We start from the raw sequence: 20,017 nt of genomic DNA, 5'->3' as shown, positions 1-20,017 counted from the left end.
GAGAGCTAGGCCTGTTGGGAAAAGTAACACCCTTATTTTTGGCTGGAACAGGTCAGAACAAGTATGCCAAGACTGCATGCACAAAGATGGGGAATTTTGGATCAGCTTCTCTCTAATTCTCTTCATCCCCAGAGAAAGAGGATGAAGGAATGACAAGATAATGAAAATCAGCATCTGGCTTTTGATGTTCAGTAAACATAGTTTTATGCTATGAAGAACTGGGAACATTCCACCACTGAGTGATATTTGTAGAAGATGAGATTTATTCTTTATACCAGGTGGCCTCTGCTTGAATCACTGACACAATTACACTGTGAGTCACTCTTATGGAGTAGCTAGGGAATATGAGGAAAACTGTTAGCTAAATTAGAGAACTTAAAAGCTGCCTGGTAGTCAAGAACTTGGTAACAACAAGACAACAGCCTAGCTATTAAGGGAGAAACCATGGGCCTGGGAGTTACTGGGGTTTCTTTAGGATTGGTGTTACTTAGAGTTTTGAGTGATAACCTTGGGAGGAAAAATAAGAGTATGGTAATGAAATATGCTGATGACAAAGCTGTGGTGCCTTGTCAATTCAGTGACGATAAGAATGTCATGCAAAAAGAACAGGGTATCTTTGAAGACTTCAGTAATAAAAATGGGTTGGAATTTAAGTGTACAAAGTACAAGGTCATGTTCTGAGTTATGAGTAACAGGCATTTCTGTGATACCCTCAGGAATAATCAGTTGGAAATAAAGAAAAAGACCTGAGAGCTTTAGTCAATTGTAAGATGATTATATGCTCTGAAGATGCAGTTGCCAGTAGGAAAAAGAGATTCTTGGATTTGTCAGAATGAGATGTTTCCAGTAGAAAGAAAAAAGTGTTGTTGCACTGTATGAGGAATGACAACCTGCAGTTAACTATATACAACCATGTTCGAGACGGTAAATCATACCAAGGAAAACTGCAAAGATAAACAGGGGAATAGAAAGCCTGTCTTATGAGAAGGGGCTAAAACCAATTTGTTTAACTTACAAAAAAAATCAAAACAGAGAAGTCATAAAAATTTCTGTAAATAAGTTGGAATAGAGGATGAGGTAAAAAGAGCTATTGAAGCCTGAAGTTACTACTGGCATGAAAACAAATGATTATTAAAATATCCGGGAGTAAACTTAAGACAGAAATTAAACTAACTTTTCTGAATGTTAGGAGACATAGGCTGGAAAACAGCATTCCATGCAGAAGTAATAGGGGACAAAACCCAACCCCTAATTGGCTTTAAAATTGATCTTAAATTTGTGAATGAGATTATATGTTATGTGTTTACCTGCATTATCAAAGTAATGCCTCAGGGGATCCATTCTAGTATTACATTCCCCCATGACATCTGTTCAGAGGGCTGTGTAGATATAATTATCCTGGTTGTGTGCTTAAAATAATAAAGTAACATACAGAGGATACTAAAAACTGTACTTTCGTGACAAAAACAAAGAAAGTTATGTGGTGGATATTTGATGCCCTTTAGATTACGGCTAAATTTCAATGGCCCGAACACAGGCAAGACAAATGTTCATGGAAGAAGATAATTCAGAAAGAGATGTTAGACATATTAACTACCAGGAAAAACATGAATGTTTTTCAAGTATTTGAAATAATTTCGGGTTTTTAATATACTGTTTTAAGATATTTGAACAGAAAATGCGTAGCGGGCAAGTAGTATGAAATCAAGCCAAAAAAATAATAAAGGGCTTTTTTTCTCAAGAAAAGAAGGCCACAAAAGATCAGATGTATAGTCACTGGTAATAAGCTGAGAGTGGTATTTAGATCTGTAATTGTGTGCCTCAGCAGTATTTGTAAGAGAAACTGCAGACTTGTTCATAAACTTGAATATTATCTCAGTAAGGGGTATGAAAAGGCTGACATATGAGAAATATGCTAGTGAAGGAGTTTGTTTAATCAGGGAAATAATTAAAAGAATTACAAAGAGAAAATAAAAGTGTTATAAGACAATCTTTTGGTGACATTTGCTTGAAATTATTTAACAGTTCCTCATTCTTACTGGTTTCCAGGTTTTGCCAGGATCTATACAAATATAAGAAATATGTGGAAATTAGAAAATTTGAATTTGTGAGGTCTAGTGCAGTGGTCTTCAAAGTAGGTGCACACCCCAGGAGGTGCGCAAGATGATTCATTGGGAGTATTAGAACTTCTATTTGTATTTAATTTTTATCTACAAAAAATAAGAAAGAAATTAAGCTTTCCTAGTACTTAATATATTGATGCTGGCACCCTCACTCCATCTGTAGGTCAGAGGGTCCCATGTCATGAACAGCAGGCAAAGTACCCTGGGGGAAGTGTGGGTGCTCCACAATGCAGAGCTGTTGGCAGTTGTGCTCTCACTCGTTCATCTGCTTGCAGTGTATTGCGAAGTATTGCAGTTTGTGTATGCCTGTTTACATGGATTTACAGATTATATTATCTGGTTTTAACTAAACTAACCCTTATGAAATGGACAAGTGGCTTAAAAAGATTCCTGCAAAGAAACCACAGATTGAAGCTAGTAAGGCTAATAATGACAGCACAAACAAACAGGAAAATGGCAGAGCAAACACTTCTAGTCCTAGTATGAGCTCTTCATCATTACAAGGTAAAAACACTGCCAATCTAATCAGATCTAATCAGCAATGTTTAAAGTCATGTGATATTCAATACACTATTTTACAAAATTTCACTAAACTTAATGATAAATCTTCAGAAACCTCTTTTGAGTCTTCTTAATAGTGAAAGACAAAAGGCCACATATTATTGGAGGCACACTTGTCCTTCCTGCCGCGGTAAAAATGGCTGAAATAATACATGGAAAATAATATGGGAACAAACTCTAAAATGCACTCCTTTGTCAGCAAATACAGTTGGAAAATGTGTAGAAAACATCGCTGAAGGTTTCAAGATACAGGTATTAGAACAAATTACACACTGTGGAAGGTTTGCTATGCAGTTGGCTGAAAGTACCGGTGTTTCTATCATGTCCATACCTCAGCTTATGGTATTTGCTAGATTCTGTTTTAGTAATGAAACACACAAAGAACTACTTTCTTGTGAGCCACTAAAAGAAAGATGTGCTAAAGGACGTATAATCTCAACAGTAAATGACTTTAATAAAAACAATGTTTCATGGAAAAACTGTGCAAGTGTAACCATTGATGGAGCAGCTGCTCTGACTGGAGTAAGTATGGATTCTAGGGTAAGGTTACACAGCTGGCACCACACCTGGAATTCACTCACTGCATCTTCCATAGGCAAGCTGTTGCAGCCAGGAAGTTGGACCCAGAGGTGCACAGAGTGTCACAGGATGTCATCAATTTGGTTAATTTTATAAAAACAAGACCTGTAAATAGTAGAATCTTTACAATACTTTGTAACAAGATCGGGAGTAGCTGTGAAATTCTTTTGTACTGCACAGAGGTTTGATGGTTATCTCGTGACAAAGTGCTTAAAAGTGTTGTTGAACTTAGAGATGAGTTCTGCATTTTTCTTTTACAAAAAGACAAAGGTTCTAAATATGCTGACTTTTTCTCTAATGAAACATCACTGTCAGTAGGATACCATCTAACAGATACTTTTGGAAAAAATAAGCACACTTAATCTGTCTTTTCACAGTAAAGGTGATGGTTGAACAATGAGTAGGAAAGTAAGTGCTTTTCAAAAGAAACTCATGCTATGGAGAGAGCATTTTGAAAAGAGGTGTTTGGAAACATTTCCATCATTATACGATTTTGTTGCCGAAAATGATGCATGTCACCTATAAAACCTCTCATATCCGTACACTGAAAAAACTTGGCAACAGAATTTCCTAACCTGTTTAAAAATGTTCCAAACAAAGAGTTTCAGTGGGTTTTGAATCCATTTGTTAAAAATAAAAATGCAGCACCTTTTTGTTAGTTTGCAAGAACAAATGATTGACATCAGGGAAGATGGACATTTCCTAGCCAAATTTCAATAAAAAACCTTTGTTTAATTGTAGATGGTGTTGAAAAATTAGTATCATGATTTAGTAAGCGCCACCAGCAATGCACGTCTTCCATTTGGATCTATAAATTTTTGTGAGCTGTCTTTTCCAGCTATGACAGACGTTAAAACCAAGTATTGAAGTAAACTGAACTTAGAACCAGACCTTTGAATCACTGTATCATAAAGTGTTAAACCAAAAATTAAAAAAATAATGAAGCATATTCAATCACATTGTTCTCATTAAAAATATCGGTATCAATAATAATAGAGCAAAAAGGTTTTGGTACCATTAATAAATAAAATAAAAATTATTTTAAAATATTCTTTATTTCATCTTTATCTCAGCCTTATTTATTTTCAAATTTTGTGTATGTTTTATAATGTACATAATACATTAGTACAGTGGTACACGTATATAATTTATAAACAAATATATATCAGGAGTGCGTGCTTAAAAATTTTATTAGTATTGTGTAGTGTATGTCTGTACTAACTGGGGCACTACTATCAACTTAGTATTAAGGCCAGCCAGCTGCAAATCTGCTAGAAAATGCATATTGCTGTCTCTCTTGAAGTCTAGGAAAGGGAAGTCTACAAGGAAAGAGATGGTTTTGGCAGCTTAGTGGGCTGAACAGCTTATTTGCAATGATTTTCAGTGTGCCATTGGTGTTACATCTAATGGAGCAGGACATATGTGTATACCGTATTTCCTCTTATGGGGACATTTACCTACACAGGTCTATGTCACACACACCCTCCAGTAGTAAGGAAACGTTGCATTTGTCTTTTTATTTAGGCACTCCTGAAAACTATGAAATGTTCAACACAGGTGAGACTCCTTCAGTTCCTTCTTTCTCCTGCCTTCTTTCTGTAATTAATCATGTTATTCACAACAACCGTAATAAGCCAGAAACATACATCTTGTCTTTTGAGATGTTTCACCATCACCCTTTTCTTGAGGTTAAGAACAATGATTATCTCACAGAAAATGACTGAACCTTGCAGCATCTCCAAATTTCTAGTAAAACAAAACTATGACAAGGATGGTAGATGTGATTCCCAGACTTTACAGGAATCTTGTCAGCTGCTATCTTTTGAAAAAAAAAAAAAAAACCAACCAAACAAGCAAGCAAAAAAACCCACGAAAAAAGCAAAAAAAGGGAAGAGGGATATTCTTTCAGGTAAGTTGATATCATGTTGTTTATTTGGGTAGAGCTGTCCTGCAATGCTCAAAAAAAAAACCCCAAACCGACACCCTCCCTCCTCAATCTTATATGGCTTTTGTGTGTTTTCATTTGGGAAACACTGGAATGAAATATCACTATGGCATAGTTTGTAATGCATAATTTAGAAGTGCTTGGGAGCATGAACCTATGAAAAAATAACCATCAAATGAATCTTCATGAATTCTTGAATTTCTGAGTGAGGTAGTAGGGGAAAATGCAGCACTGATACAATTTATCAAAAATTCAAGGGCAACTTGTCTTGGTATGCCACAGTAAAGATTGATGTATAAAGTCACTGAAAAGAAAACTGCTGCAGGAAAAACTGGCTTACATATTGAAAGCAGATGGTTTAGGTAAATTATAACAGTGCAGGGTTAGTGGAGGTAATAAATGAGGTGACGTGGGGGTCAGTAAAAGGCTCATGTTTGCACATGTTTTTGAAGACTTTTCAATTAGAATAGGAAAGGTGGAGAAAAACACTGACTTCCTAAATCTAGAATAATTAGTGTAGACTATGTGTGACAAAGTAGGTAATTCTGTTCAGTGCAGAACTATGTAAGATAATGAGACTGGGATGCATAATGAAGTGTAGGACTTAAAGACCTGAACTGAAAAATAGTGGAAAGTTGGATGTAGTTTATTTTTTTGTTTGTTTTTGACAATGAGCTTGAGCAAGGTGTGGATGCTGTCTGCAAGGATGAAAGGCTAAAAGGATGTTGGATAATATGTATAAAAGCTGGAATATGAAAGCACAGGGAAAAAGTAGCTTTTTGTACAATTTCTGAATAACAGCTGTGTCTTCAGCTATGTAAAAATCAAAGTTTATCAAATCAGACTTGCCTTCATTTTGAATGACTCTCATTAGAAACTATGTTATATTGCAAACTTTTAAAACACAGTAACCAACATTTTTCCAAAATGTTAAAAGATAGGAAGTATTTGTATGGACAAATGTTACTGGGCAAGGAGATAGGAAGATGATAGGTGCCTATTACTTCATCATTTACTTCTAAGATTACACTATATGAACGCCAGTAAAAAAAATATGTCTCATAAAACACATAGATAAATCCTTGATTTGTTTCAATTTTGTGTAAAATTCTGACACTTTTCCAATATATGCATTAATTGATTGAGAGCGTTTCATGCAAATAAACCTGGAATCTTATGTTTGAGTAATATATAAATGTTGGCTGTGGTTATGCTTGTATTGGTGGAGTTACAAGTGTATGTTTTCATATAATCAATGAGAAAATTTGGCATGTGTATTTCCCTCATAGTTGTTTTAGGATACTGCAGTCCCACACAGCAAGTTACTACTTTTTATGGCTGGAAGTTTCTGATATCTGCTGCACTTTATCCATTACCCAAGCACAGGAAAATAACAGGATAATCTGCTTGTCTGACAAGTTCTCTAATTACATGCTGGTGTGCTGAGAAGCCAGTTCTTCTGTATTAAGATGACTGGCATACTAAACTTCCTAAAAACATTTGGTATTTCACACAATGACTTGTTTGTAGAGTGTATAGATTTAATTACTAATCAGCAGGACAGTGTCGCCCTGAGTGCAGATTAAGCTGCTATACAGTCCCTTCCCTGTACACTGGGAATATGTTGATGTTATCAATCAAAACAATTAATCTGTCTCATAAAAAAAATGCAAATTAACTGAGTTAAATTAGCAGTTTTGTACTTTTAGTTCCTTGCGTGAAATGAATGCATTCATCTTTGCGGAAACTATACACTGTACACAGCTATCATTTATTATGTACTATCTGATCTCTTGCTTTTTATACCAGAGACAGGTAGTAAGTTTTCTTTGTTTTTACTGTACACATATATACATTAATGTCGACTTTGACTTTTTCTCTGCATTTTTAAAATGGTAATATCTAATGTCATGCCTGAAGTAGTTTTATTTATTTCCATGTGTCTTTTGAAGCGTATTTAATTTTTTTATATATATTTGTGAGTGTGTATGTAATCTCAAGACTGGAGAACAAAAATCAGAACATTCAGCATCTGTATTTTCCAAGTCGCATAAATAGTCATGGATATGACAGTGTGCACAGACAGAAAGAAAAGATTGGCTTCCCACACAGAGAGAGAAAGAGGAAGACCATCATGTTAAACAGGGTCTTCAGTTTTACCCCTAGCTAGATTTTCTACCATTTAAGTTATTTAAATTGAGCCTGGAAGCTACCAGCTCCTCAGAATCAGCTTCCAATCTTTACTGAGCCATCAAAATCAGCTTCCTTTCTTTACTGCTCCATGTGGTTGTTTTGTTTGTTCTGCCTTCAGCAGTGGTGGGTCAGGGTTGGAAAACCTTTGAATGAAGCTACGAGGCAGAAATTTCCCCAGCTGTTTTATTTGGAGAGTGTGTGTGTAATATATATGTATGTATGAATACTTCCCCATATATATGCATGCATATACGCGCACACACACACACACACACACAACTTAGGAGGAAAGATATTAGTAAAAGGTAATACTTGCTGTCTTATTTTCCTATTTGTGCCCTATACTTAGCAGTACTATAGCTGGTAGTCAGAGGATGCTTCCTACCCCCATTTTGCCTACAATAAAATTGTGCCTTTCTAACTATCCAATGTTGTACACAAATGACAGTTCTTACTAACCCCAGGGAGTGATCTTTTTATTTCCTAACATATGAGATTTGGTTGACCTTATGTAGTTACAAGCTTTACTAATGGTTATAAAGTAACTTTTAACTCAAACTGTAGTGTTGGATTTAAAGACTTTTTGACAGGGAATTCCAAAGGCTCACTCCTTGCTGTGTGAAGGAGAATTTCCTTTCTATTTGTTCTAAAAATAAAAGACAATAATTTCATAAAGTGACCTTTTGTTGCAGTATTATGAGACAGGCACTGATCATTTTTCTGTGTGCCTGTCATAATTTTTAATGATTACAATTAAAATAAAATTGAAAAGAGAGTGTGCTCCTATACTGTTATCAGAGGCATTCAGTGCTTGAATAATTTCATTTTTTTCTGTAGGCTGTGCTACTGATGGGGAGTGTGCAAGTCCCATGTGCACAAGCAGATGGGGAAATTTTAGTCTTTAGTCATCAATGCTCTTTGAAGGTTCCCTTCTAATTCCCTTTTCTTGCCAAATAATTTGAGAGCTGGCAATATCAAGTCAAATACCCATCCTTCTGTACTTCAGCCACCCTTTTTGTTGACCTCGTTCTGATCTTTTGCATTTTTCCTGCAATGTCTTAAAAATAGAACTGAGTGCTGTTCTCAGCAAAGGGAACTTTTCTTTGTGATATAATATCATGCAAATAGATTTTGCTACAATTTTTTATTGTCACTTCTTACTACCTCAACTTCCAGTATAAATACTAAATTACAGTGAGAACATATATTCTGAGATTTATTCTCAAATTTTTCTTACTTTCAAAGAAAATGGTTTCATTAAAAGAGTTAAGATATATCTTAGCTTATTTTTGTGACATTCAAACTAGTCCAACCAATTCATATAATTATCCCAATTAATTTTTTTTTTTGCATACTAAGCAAAAAGGATGAGCTGCTTCATGCTTTTAGCACCCTTTTGATACCCTAGTGTTTCATCTTTTTGCCTCTTTTCTGAGAAGCCCTCATGAAAACTGCACAACAGGTATTTTGACCCAAGAGATACCTCTGTAAACAAACACACACACACAGATATTGTTTTCTTTTTGTCGTGCTTGGCTTTGGAGATGAGAATCATGGATACATAATTCTTCACTAGCTGCTCTTTAATATACTTTTTTTTTTTTTAAATGCAAGGCAATTTTTTCACAGGTTAGATTATTGAAATACTGATTTACATTAAAAGCAAGATTGGTTCCTGTAGTTTACGTTTGAGTAAAGCTTATGTGCAGAGACTTGAGAATTGGATCTTAAAATTCATGGTTATGTGGGAGCCCTAGTACTGGACTTGAACATGTTCTGCCCATGGTGCAAGCTTGTTGATGGAAATCAGTGTCACACCAAAAGCCCTATAGCTTCACTTGCCCTACAGTGTGGCTAAGCTAAAGTGTCCCATCCCTGACCTCATATCTAGCCAACAAGAGCAAGAGAAAAGATATTCTTATGGCCTCTTTCTTCATAGATTTAAAATCAGCAGTGATTACATATGAAGAAGACATACCAAGGCTGATACAATTAGTGTTCAAATTGTATGGCAAAATTTGGTCATGCATTCGAGCATGATTTTGATTATGTTAAGAATGATTAGTTAAGTTTTTGGAAAAATACAGAATGAAATATGGAAGTAAAGAAACAGAAATGGATATAACAATAATCTGTCCTTCCAATTTCTAATCAAACTAATTTGATTATTCTGCATGTTTTCAGAGATTTAGGTGGGAGAAGAGAGGAAATAAATATAATCCCTTGAGGTAAAGCTAAGTCAAGGAACCCAGACTTTATTTAGCTTAGAAATAAAGACCTTAAATACCAAGAAACCTTGGAGATGTATGCTAGCAGTCAGAATATGAAGAACAACTATGAAAGCTGATTTGTCAACTAATTAAAATCCATGTAAATATCTGTATGCATTTAGAATTAATGGAATGTTCCCAAATCCTCATGAACGTTGTAGTGCTAGGGCATGGAAATAGTGGTAACTTGAGAAATGTACATTATTTTTTGTTTGATAGCTTCTGGGTTAGTAGTTTTTAACTTTTCATCTCCTAACTGTATGCTTAATTTTGTTTTACTTTGAAAGACGTTATTGAAAACATACTATACTTCTGCAGTGTTATCAGAAATGTTCAGTGTTGGAACCGAGTGGGATTTTATTTGCCTTTTACATGCCTTCCAGCTGATGGGAGGAATTTAAGTCCCTATGGTGCACAAACAGATGGGAAAATGTTGGTCTTTAGTTTTCAGTCATCAGTGCTAATTCTTTTATCTTCTGAATGCATTAGTCGAACAGACTATGCCTGTCAAGCAATCTGTAATATGTGCCATGACAGTCTTTTTTTTTTTTTTAGCTCTACTGAAAATCTCTTCTGTGAACTGACATTGCCTACATTCTATTAGTTTAAGGAAAAAAAGCCTTATTCATGAATTAAATTATTATCAAAATTGTTGTGATGACTTTTCATTATTTTAAAGTACTATTTTTATTATTTCTGTGAAGTGATTCAACAACCAAGAAGTACGTTTTCAAATACAGTCGAGTATTTCTGTAGGCATTGGTGATCTGTGTGAAGTGTCATGAATTAAAGAACTTGTATCTGTACAGCAGCTGAAATACTTTACTTACACAAGGATAAGTGAATTTCCAACTTCTCTGACTGGTCTAGCATGTAGCTATGAGGGAAAAAAGTAAGTAGTAATGGCATAGAATAAATTTATATTAATACAAATATATATGGTTTAGCAATTGTATAAGTGTATTGGCATAAAATTTTTGGCACTGAGTTGTCTCCTGATTTCCTTTAAAGTGTCTTTTTGGAGATACGCGATCTCTCCTCTTCAGTTTAGTTTATGTGCCCTGAGGGCACTGACAAGGCTGTGAAATCAGCTTTGGTTCTGTAGGCTGTGTTGTCACAGACATAAGGGACTGAGCTTTGTGTTTGTGTTTTTATGATGTGGGATCAGGCATGTTGAAAATTAATTCAAACCTTTACTTACATCACAAGTTAAGCTCATCCAGATGGCAGATAGTTCCTGCTTCTTGTGAAAGAATAATTTTGGTAATGTGACAGGCATGGGTGTATAGACAGTAGCAACTCTTACAGAGTTTAAAGCCCTGAAATAGAACAAAGATTGCAGACAGCTGATCAACAGTATCTTTCCTCTGTGAGAGGTGGGAACGCCTGCTTCAAATGAGCTGCAGGTAACCATTGACTCAAGGTTACGGAGGAAGTCCTGTAGCCAGTGCGCTGGGCCAGCCCAGTTTACAGAGCTGTGCTCTCTGCAAGTCCACTTAAAGGGAATTGAGAGGTTTTTCCATTTGTATTAAGAGAGAATTTGTTTTCATGAATATGCCTTAACATGATGCCCTACTACAAAGGAAATCAGCTGAGCAGGAGGATTTGTTCCCTTCATTTTCTCTGTAGCTACACAAGCCCATGTTAAGGCATGCACATGACATTTGTTAGTGTATCGAATTGCAAGCACAGTAGATGCAGTTAGACCTTTTCAGTTGTTATTTTGATTTGTGATCCACAGATTTTCATCCTCAATTGCTCTATGGAGTTTGGGTTCTTGTTCAGATTATTTTGCTAAGAGACATTCTGGAAAGAAAGGAAAAAAGTATTTTCAATTTGGAAATTCCTACATGATGAGACTGCGGTTTGCATTTCCTCAATACTTGTAAAAGTTCAGGTTTCAATAAATAAGAATTAACTGAGGAAAACCTATTATTTTACAAAAGTTTTGCCTAGGTCTGGTATCCATTATGACTGGAGGGTGGTGGTGTTTGGATGTGGAACTTAACTACCTGCAAGTAACTTAACTGCCTGAAAGAAGGTATAGTTTATTATTTGTAAAACATAGTACTTTGAAGCTCAAGTCATCAGTCTTGACTTACTGAAATTCCTATTTAATCAAAGATCAGGTGTGTCCCCTCAGGCTTCAGTGATGGAAACTGCCCTAAAAATGATGATGAACAGGCTTGTGAAATGTTGCTTTTGTATGGCTGAAATTTTAATTTTTTTGTTTTCCTTTGAGATATATAAACGAAAAGCGGCTGCTGGGATTAGCTGTATAGTAGATATCTGTATTTGGGGAATCGTTTTCTATCAGTCCCACTCCTGTCTTCCCTAAAGGGAGTATGTTGTCTTTTTCTTTCTTTTCTTCTGGCAGACTACATTAAGGGTCATGAAAGCCAAAACAGAAGCTAGAGCAGCTTTGAGGTGATTGTGCTGTATACCATGGACTATAATGGAACCTACATATATTTTTAGATGGCTTATAAACATTTTTGATCCCCCTTCCATTCTCTGGCAAGCCCAATGGGAGGAGGAATAAAAGTAAAAATTTATAAGTAGGTAAGCTGCATGGTAGACTCCCAGTCCTGAATCTGCTCAGGGGAAGAGAGCTGGCTTTTTCATGGGCTTCTTTTGACCTTTTGTTCTGTTGCTTTACTCTGGAGTTGATAGAAAATAATTAACTCTATCCCAAATATCTTAAGAATCTGTGGTGTCATGGGGAAGGGCCTTCCTTAAAGATTTATGTAGAAAATGTTAAAATGAAAGTATTAAGACTGCAGTCAGCATTCTGAGAGACAATATCTAGATTTAGTAAAATAGTTTCTAGATTGTTCTATACCCAAAAAGAGAAAAGAAAAGTAGTAACTCAGCTTGTGTGCGTCAGTTTTCTTCTTAGTAAGCAGGTAAACCTGGATTATGATAGAAACAGGTAGGGCAACTGTCAACAGAGGATCTATAATTGTAATGACTAAAAACCTAATTTGTTTTTTCCCAGCTCTTCTAGTAATTAAATGGTTATTTCTGTGAAATAATTTCCTGCCTACAGAAAATCTGTTGTTGAAATGAGTTGGAAGGAAAACATGCTTTTGAACTCAGAGCAGCTGCTCAATCTCATTTAATCTTTTATTTCGTTGTCTGTGGTTTGCTAATGCGGAGAAGTCTTTGACTTTTTTTGAGCCCTGCCTTGAGAACTGTTCCTGTTCTGGTTAGCGTTGTGAATTTGTGGAAAGTGAGATCCAGTGTTAATGACCTAAACCACAGTACTGTGTAGAGCAATTTTATCCCTTTTGCTTTGTTAATGAATGAGAGTCAAACAAGTCCAATAGAAGAGACTAAAAGAGGAGCCAGCTAGATTTCTGGGATTTGGTATCATGAAGGAAAATTTATGCAAGCCTTTGAGGTCGGAGAGCAAGATCTCATGGCACCATGGAGCCCATGAGCATGTGTGATTTCCTGTATGTTTCCTTGTTCACAGGCAAATAGAGCATTATATCCTGATTACTGTTGCTTTCTTTGTAACTCATAGTATACTAAGGGCTTTTGGAAGGATGTACCATTTGCATAGTAACCATAGTATACATGAGAGCATGAATATATGTGTGTGTAAACCTTAGACATTCTTCAGTGAGCAAAACTTTTTAATGGAATTAATGTGAAGATATAGGTCAATAAAGGGGAGAAAACTTAACTACTCGTGTTACAGGCAGTGAAATGCCACAAATGTTTTGTGAACTGCATTTACTCTTGGTCTACTTGCATGGTTAACCTCATCATATAAAAAGGAACAGTTTGCAAATCATGTGGTTATATTTAAAAAGATGAAGAAAAAGTGAATTTTCCATGCTGTTACTGAAAAAAATGCTAGCCTTTCCCTTTTGGAAACAGTTGTTAACATAGAAGAGAGAAATACTATGTAAATTTTGGTACATTTATATATATATGGAGTATGTGGAATGTAATAAAAATAGATTACTAACATAAATAAAAATAAGAATATAAATAGATATCAAAAAGTCAGATTTGGGGGGGGGGGGGGTTAGACAGGTGACTGAACAAATTGCACAAGACTAGTATAATGTGGAGCATTTGAACCATAGTAACCACTGTGCAGAAGCCTGTTACTAGGAGAAAACTTTTTTTTTTTTTGCATAGCAACAGGTACATTAACAAGACAGTTGTTTCTGCCTTTGTCTTTTTGTTTTTCTCCTTTTTTATATCCACACATATTCCACAGGCTATATTTTATTTCTGATTGCCTTCATAAGCCTCATGGCTGATAATCCTAGGTAAAAGAAACAGCAGCTGGGTCATGATTTTTGTATTGAAAAATATTTTATAACACACCTGAGACTTTCTACTATATGAACAAAGCTAAATTACTTAGTTATTTCAAATATTTAAATAACCTGCATGGAACACAAGTTTGAAAGAATAATTTAAGGCATGCAACAGAATACAGAACTTTAAGCTTGAATTTCAGTGGCTCATACTCAGACTTTCTGGAGTCTACCTGGCTTCCACCTAAAATGGATGGATGCCAACTCTGGTTCAGAAAGCAGTTTAACCAGCTAACCCGTGTGAGCACAAAATTCCCTGGGTGCATAAGCTGTAGCATCCTAGCTAGGGAGCTAAGCAAGAGATAGTACCCAGGCAGAGACAAGCACAAATCCTTCCCAAGTCCTTGGGGAACCTCAGTAAGTTAGGTGTCCTCTAAGAATGCCTAAATCAGATTACATTGCAGTCAAAACAGTTGTGATTGTGTTATGTTTCTGGACATGCAACCTAGTGTTTAGAACTCTGTCCCTGAATACAGGAGTTGGTTGGAGATGGCTGGAGAAGGTCTAAACCCACAGCCCTTCTTCCCACAAAACTGCCTTTAATTGTGTCCATAAAATGTTGGGAGAATGTGGTTTTCACCTACCCTGATGAAGTTAGGCTGCTGATACACAAAATATTGTGGAATTCAGAGACACAGAAGGAAAGAAATAATTTTAAATCTGTAAAGAAGGACACATTCTTCAGAATGGAGATTCCTGGGTCCTTGTTCTTTTTCACATAAGGGTAAGTAGATATATTTCTTATTTGGGAATCATGAGACAAGATGTATAAGAAACACTGGGAATAAGAAAGTGTAGCAAGGATTATTAGCCAGCTAGTAAATAACACTGATAAACCTACACCTGTTGCACAGAGGGAAGTTTTAAAACTTTTTGAAAAATCAGGTATTTAATCAAAGATTTTCCCCTGTGCATGTTAGATTGATTTTTAAATTGCAACTAATTGTTTAAAAAAAGAGAAATTGATGGAGAAAATTAAAAATAAATTATTTGCTTGTGAGTTAACAATACCACTAATTAGGCTTCCCAGATGTAGAATATGGACTAAACTCAACTCTTATTTTACCAGTGGGAATTTGGACATCGATCCACTGGGATATAGCTACAGCAACACACTCTGAAGAGCTGGCAACTGCATTTATACTTTTGCACTTTGGCCAAGTGGCAAGGTGTAGCTTGTACAGGGACAGATCCCTGCAGAAGATTCTGGCTATGCTCACAGTCCATCCACATGTGATTATGTGATGAAGTTACTATTTTTTCTAAGTTCTTGCAAATCAAAATTTCCAATACTGGTCGGACTTCAGAAGCCATTTGGTTCTTTCCCCACCTTCTGGAACATTAGTTGGGAAGGAAGAGTTCAGCTCCTACTACATCCTGGTGTGCAAAGTGTTCTTCCCTGTACTATCCTAAATTACCTAGAAGTTTAGCTATACAAAGATTTGATCATGGTATACGTTATAGTGGGAATGTACATTGTATCATGTACTCTACACTGAATCTGAAGTTGTTAATCTCTCTTCCACTGAATGGGAAGTGATCTCAAACTACTTCATGTTGGCAAAAAATGGGGGTATGCACATAGATTGGCACTGTGAAACTGTTCACATCCAACCTACCTCATGCTATATTGCTCCTTAGCTCAGTGTCTAATCTTTAGGGTCACTAGTTTTGTATATGTTTGGAATTAAGCTATTCTACTCAGTTTGTCTGAAATTAAAATGTATGAGAGATTCTACAAATAAATAAATAAGCAGTAATTAAAACAGGATTAAAAAATGCACAGTAAAGTGATCCTAAGATAAATTGAAGTCTTTTGAATCTTTTCTGGAACAAGAAGGGAAATCTTATCTCCTTTCACTAGCCAAAGCTATTTTCTCTTTGGCAGCAGACTCTGATTTCTGGTCATATGGGGATAGTGTGCAAATCTGGCACCATCTACTCAGTTGTCGTTGATCACCAGAGTTCACTCTCATATGCTCTCTCTACATATGGATGTTGTTCTGCATAGTAGAGCATGCACTTCAGTTGCATTTTGCATTCTGTGTATTGAACAAGGTTTTCTTTGGGAACATTCTTTAATAATATATTTAAAGATGTTCCTTCTGAAGTCTTTCTAAAATAGAAGCAATTTATCATTGCAGACAAATATTTTTCTCAAAAATATTTATTGTATTTATAGGATATATTGGATGAAGTTTTGCAATATATTTATCTTTTTATTGAGAAATGACTTGAGAATGAGGATGTGTTAAGAATGGCTAAGCCAGTAACTTTTCATGTACACTGAGCACTGCACGCAGAATTCAAGTGAGTGGATAAAACATTTGAACTGAAATGGAATAAATACAGAATTGCATTTTGAATATAAACAAGGTATGCATATAAATTTGCAAACTAATATCAGCAGCCTGGGGACTCCTCATATTTTCTTCAAGAGCTATGAACAGAAACCTAAGAACAAAATAGGACTATATTCAGATAATCTTAATTCCATCTGCATCTCTAATCATATCTGGGTTTCTTATTGCCTGGTCTACAAGGCCACATATGTAACAACAGCACTCAAGTTCTTTTGGCACAATTTTGGCTATCTGAGTTTGAACTAAAGGTACAGTATTTGTGACATTTGCTACCTGAAACATGTTCCACATCTTTGCCATGCTCTGTCTGTACTTTTGCTAGCCTGCTGCTTTTCTGCTGCTTAGTTTGGCTCTCATTTATTCTTCTTTGGCCCCTAGAAGTTACTTATGTGAGCTTCTACCATGTCATCTACCACCTGTGGGATTGCAATCTTAGATACTTATACACGTATCTAAATGGAAAGTTTGCATTATAATTAGAAAATAAGATTTCAAATCAGCTTTCAGGACTGGCCATATCTAGCTGAGAGGTGCCTGGGAATAAAAGAAATCTTGAGAAACTGAAAAGTCTGTATCACATTTAACAGCGAGTAATTTCCAATGTATCACAGGCAAATGTGTAATCAGAATGAACAGGAAGAAATGTCCATACTACGAGCACTTCAAAATATTGTTGTCTACCATTTGCATTATACTGACAACCTGTCACACATCTTTTTGGCACGATATGATGCAATACACTAAGGAAGGGAATTACAGTAGAATTTCCCACCTTTCTATACCTAGAATGGCTTGCTTTCTGAAGCACACTGGAGTTTGGCAGTGGGCATAACCTGCGTGATCCTGGCAGCAGGGGGCTGCAAGCAGGGTTGGAGTGAACGAACTGCTGACGTGGGGACCAAGCAGAGGACTCAGGGGGAGTTACGTCTCTGGCAGGACTGTGGCCAGTGAAGTAGCTCATGCCAGAGCAGTGGAGGAAGAAACCAAGGAGCCACCAAAGAAGAGGAAACACAACATGCTGACCCCAGTCTCCCACACTGCCCACTGCAAGCGTAGCGTGTGGGCAGCAAGGGGATTGGAGTTGGGAAAGAGGAGGAGCGGTATCTGGAGAGGAATCCAAGTGTAGTTCTTTAAGTGTCTGGGTTTTTGCCTGTTTCTATCTTTCAGTACCAGAATCAGTAATTAAAAGTTTGTTAGTTGGCCAATAAATTAAGTAAAATTCCCCCATGCAAAACTTGTATTATAGCCAGCAACAGACTTTACATATCACAGTGTTTGTGTCTATTCTTAAAACAGTTGGTACAGTTCTTACAATTAGATTTGCTGAAGTCAGACGAGTCAAACAGCCTCCAATGAGATGGAGGGGGTGGGTGAGGGATGAGCAGTGGATGTAATTTATCGTATTTTAGTAAGGCTTTTGACGCTGTCTCCCCTCACAGACAAAGTGCAGGTTAGGTAAGTAGGCAGTGAGGTGGATTGAAAACTGGCTGAGTGGCCGGGCCCGGAGGGTTGTGATCAGCAGCACAAAGTCCAGGTGGAGGCAAATCACCGGCCATGTACCCCACGGGTTAATAGTGGGTCCAGTCCTGTTCAAGGTCCTCATTAATGACCTGGACAGTGAGACAGAGCACACCCTCAGTAACTTCATAGATGATACAAAACTGGGAGGCAGGGATGATATACCGTATTAAAACTAGCTGGACTAGCAGTCCAGTGTAAACACCTGAAGTTTAATGACATGAAGCCCACATGAATTTTCTGGTTTTTCATGTCATATTTCACTCTGAGCCAGGAGCTGAGAACATTATGAGCTTTTCTTTGATACAGTTCTTACAGAGTAAGCTGCTGAAAGAAGCAGTCATACCTTCTATTAATAATTCCTTATTACAGTTAACCTCTGCTGCTGTGGTTTTAAGAAAAGCTGTCCTTGGTAACCCTCATTTTTATTAGCTAAAATTTTATCATACAAGATGGTAAGAAAAGTAATTAAATTTACCAGAGGTCACTCTTACTTTATAATTCCTTCCAGTTAAAAGCCATAGAGAGAACACTTGAAATGAATTAAAGTTGTGGCCTCTTAAAGAAGATACATGACATTTCACTGTAATGTAAACTTTTATGTCTACCAGATATTTATAATTTTTTCAAGGATGAGAACCTTCTTATTAAAAAAAAAAAAAGATTAAAATTACCCTTCGTAGTGCAAATTCTTACACTAACAATATTTAAGATAGAAAATACAAGTTTTCTTATTGTGCTGATGGTTTCTTTTCAAGCTTCTCATCAATCTATTCCCCCCCCCAATAGCTCCTTTTAGTTGTCTGTCCTTTATATTGAATTTTGAATTAAACTTACAGAAATGTCAGGTTGACTCCTTTAGGGACTACAGTTAAAATCATCAAGCTCACTTTCATTGTCTCTGGCTGGTGACAAATGGCAATTTTATTTAGCAAGGGACGGTTTCCTTTGGGGTTGGATTGATGGATGAGGCCATAAGAAGTTGGGCTGGCTGACAAGGTTACCCTACCAGCTGTCTACCCATCCCTACTGCATGGGTGTCTGTGCTGCTTGTCAGTCAGCTTTTGAACCACTGCTGTTTACTGTGTGGTGTTTTAAGCAGACTGTAATTGATAACAGCTTACTTACTTTACTTTAAAACACTGTGCTGCAAATGGTGGTGGTTCCAAAACTGACTGATGAGCAGCTCAGACATCTGTGCAGTAAAGGCAGGCTGGACAGCTGGGGTGGCGACAGTGTCAGCTGTCCCAAGAAAAGCTAGTCCTTTTTGACATTCAGGAATCCCTTATTTTGTGTTTCCTTTTTTGTGTGTTTTGGTTTGGTTTGGTTCAGGTTATAATCAGCCTGCTGTGTAAGAACCCCACCTTTGAAAAGTTTTTGAATGGGAACATATAACAACCCCAGCAGTGTTTTGAGATTTCACTACAAAACCCTGAAATGTTTTTAATTCTTGTCTGTAGGCTGGAGCAAACGTGCTGCTGCAAGATGTTAATGGAAACATTGCACTTGATTATGCCATAGAAGGGACTGAATCTAGCAGCATCCTTCTGATGTACTTGGAAGAAAATGGTAAGTCAGCTCTTCAGCTTCTTGAACTGTTTTTATTGAACATGACATAAAAACAAAAAGGATGGATATTGATTTGACATGTCAGCACTGAAGCCAGTGGAAGTATATTAGTCTGGCGATGAAGGGGAGGAAGATGATTTGGAGTCACAAAAGTTTTCAATGTGTTTAGATTGGAACAACTAACAAAGGTTAGTGGCAGTGGCCATTGTCAGATCTGCTTTTGCCCATTCATATGGAGATGCTAGAATGTGAATTCAAAGCAGAAAAACTGTAGTAATGCGGAAGCTTTTAAAACAACTAATTTAACAGTGTGAGGACCAGGTTTCACATTTTGTTTCATTTCACGTGAGTTATGTATAGCCTCAGAGTATATTTTTTTCCAGTGACAGACTGTTAAATAAATCTCTGCAAATCATCTGAATGGAAATGTATATGAAACTTCATCACTTATTCAAAAATATTAGTATTGTGTTTGTTTTGTATTGAGAAAATACTGTAGCTAGATTTCTATTATGAAGTATGCTTAATATGTTGTAGTTGACAGGACCTGTGTTGA

General features: G+C 36.5%; 1 protein-coding gene across 1 annotated transcript in view; it reads left to right on the top strand.

Annotated features, from left to right (window-relative positions):
* The window catches only part of MYO16 (myosin XVI), a 315,002-nt gene that overhangs the window by 51,613 nt on the left and 243,372 nt on the right, over positions 1 to 20,017 (top strand). Inside the window, exon 4 of the mRNA XM_075719324.1 lies at positions 19,353 to 19,461. Coding sequence (XP_075575439.1) covers positions 19,353 to 19,461 — 109 coding nt within the window. The remainder of the gene's footprint in view (positions 1 to 19,352; positions 19,462 to 20,017) is intronic.

The sequence above is a fragment of the Pelecanus crispus genome, chromosome 1 (genome assembly GCF_030463565.1).
Source record: "Pelecanus crispus isolate bPelCri1 chromosome 1, bPelCri1.pri, whole genome shotgun sequence".
NCBI classification, from domain to species: Eukaryota; Metazoa; Chordata; class Aves; order Pelecaniformes; family Pelecanidae; genus Pelecanus; species Pelecanus crispus.
This window is presented reverse-complemented; position numbering and strand designations above follow the sequence as displayed.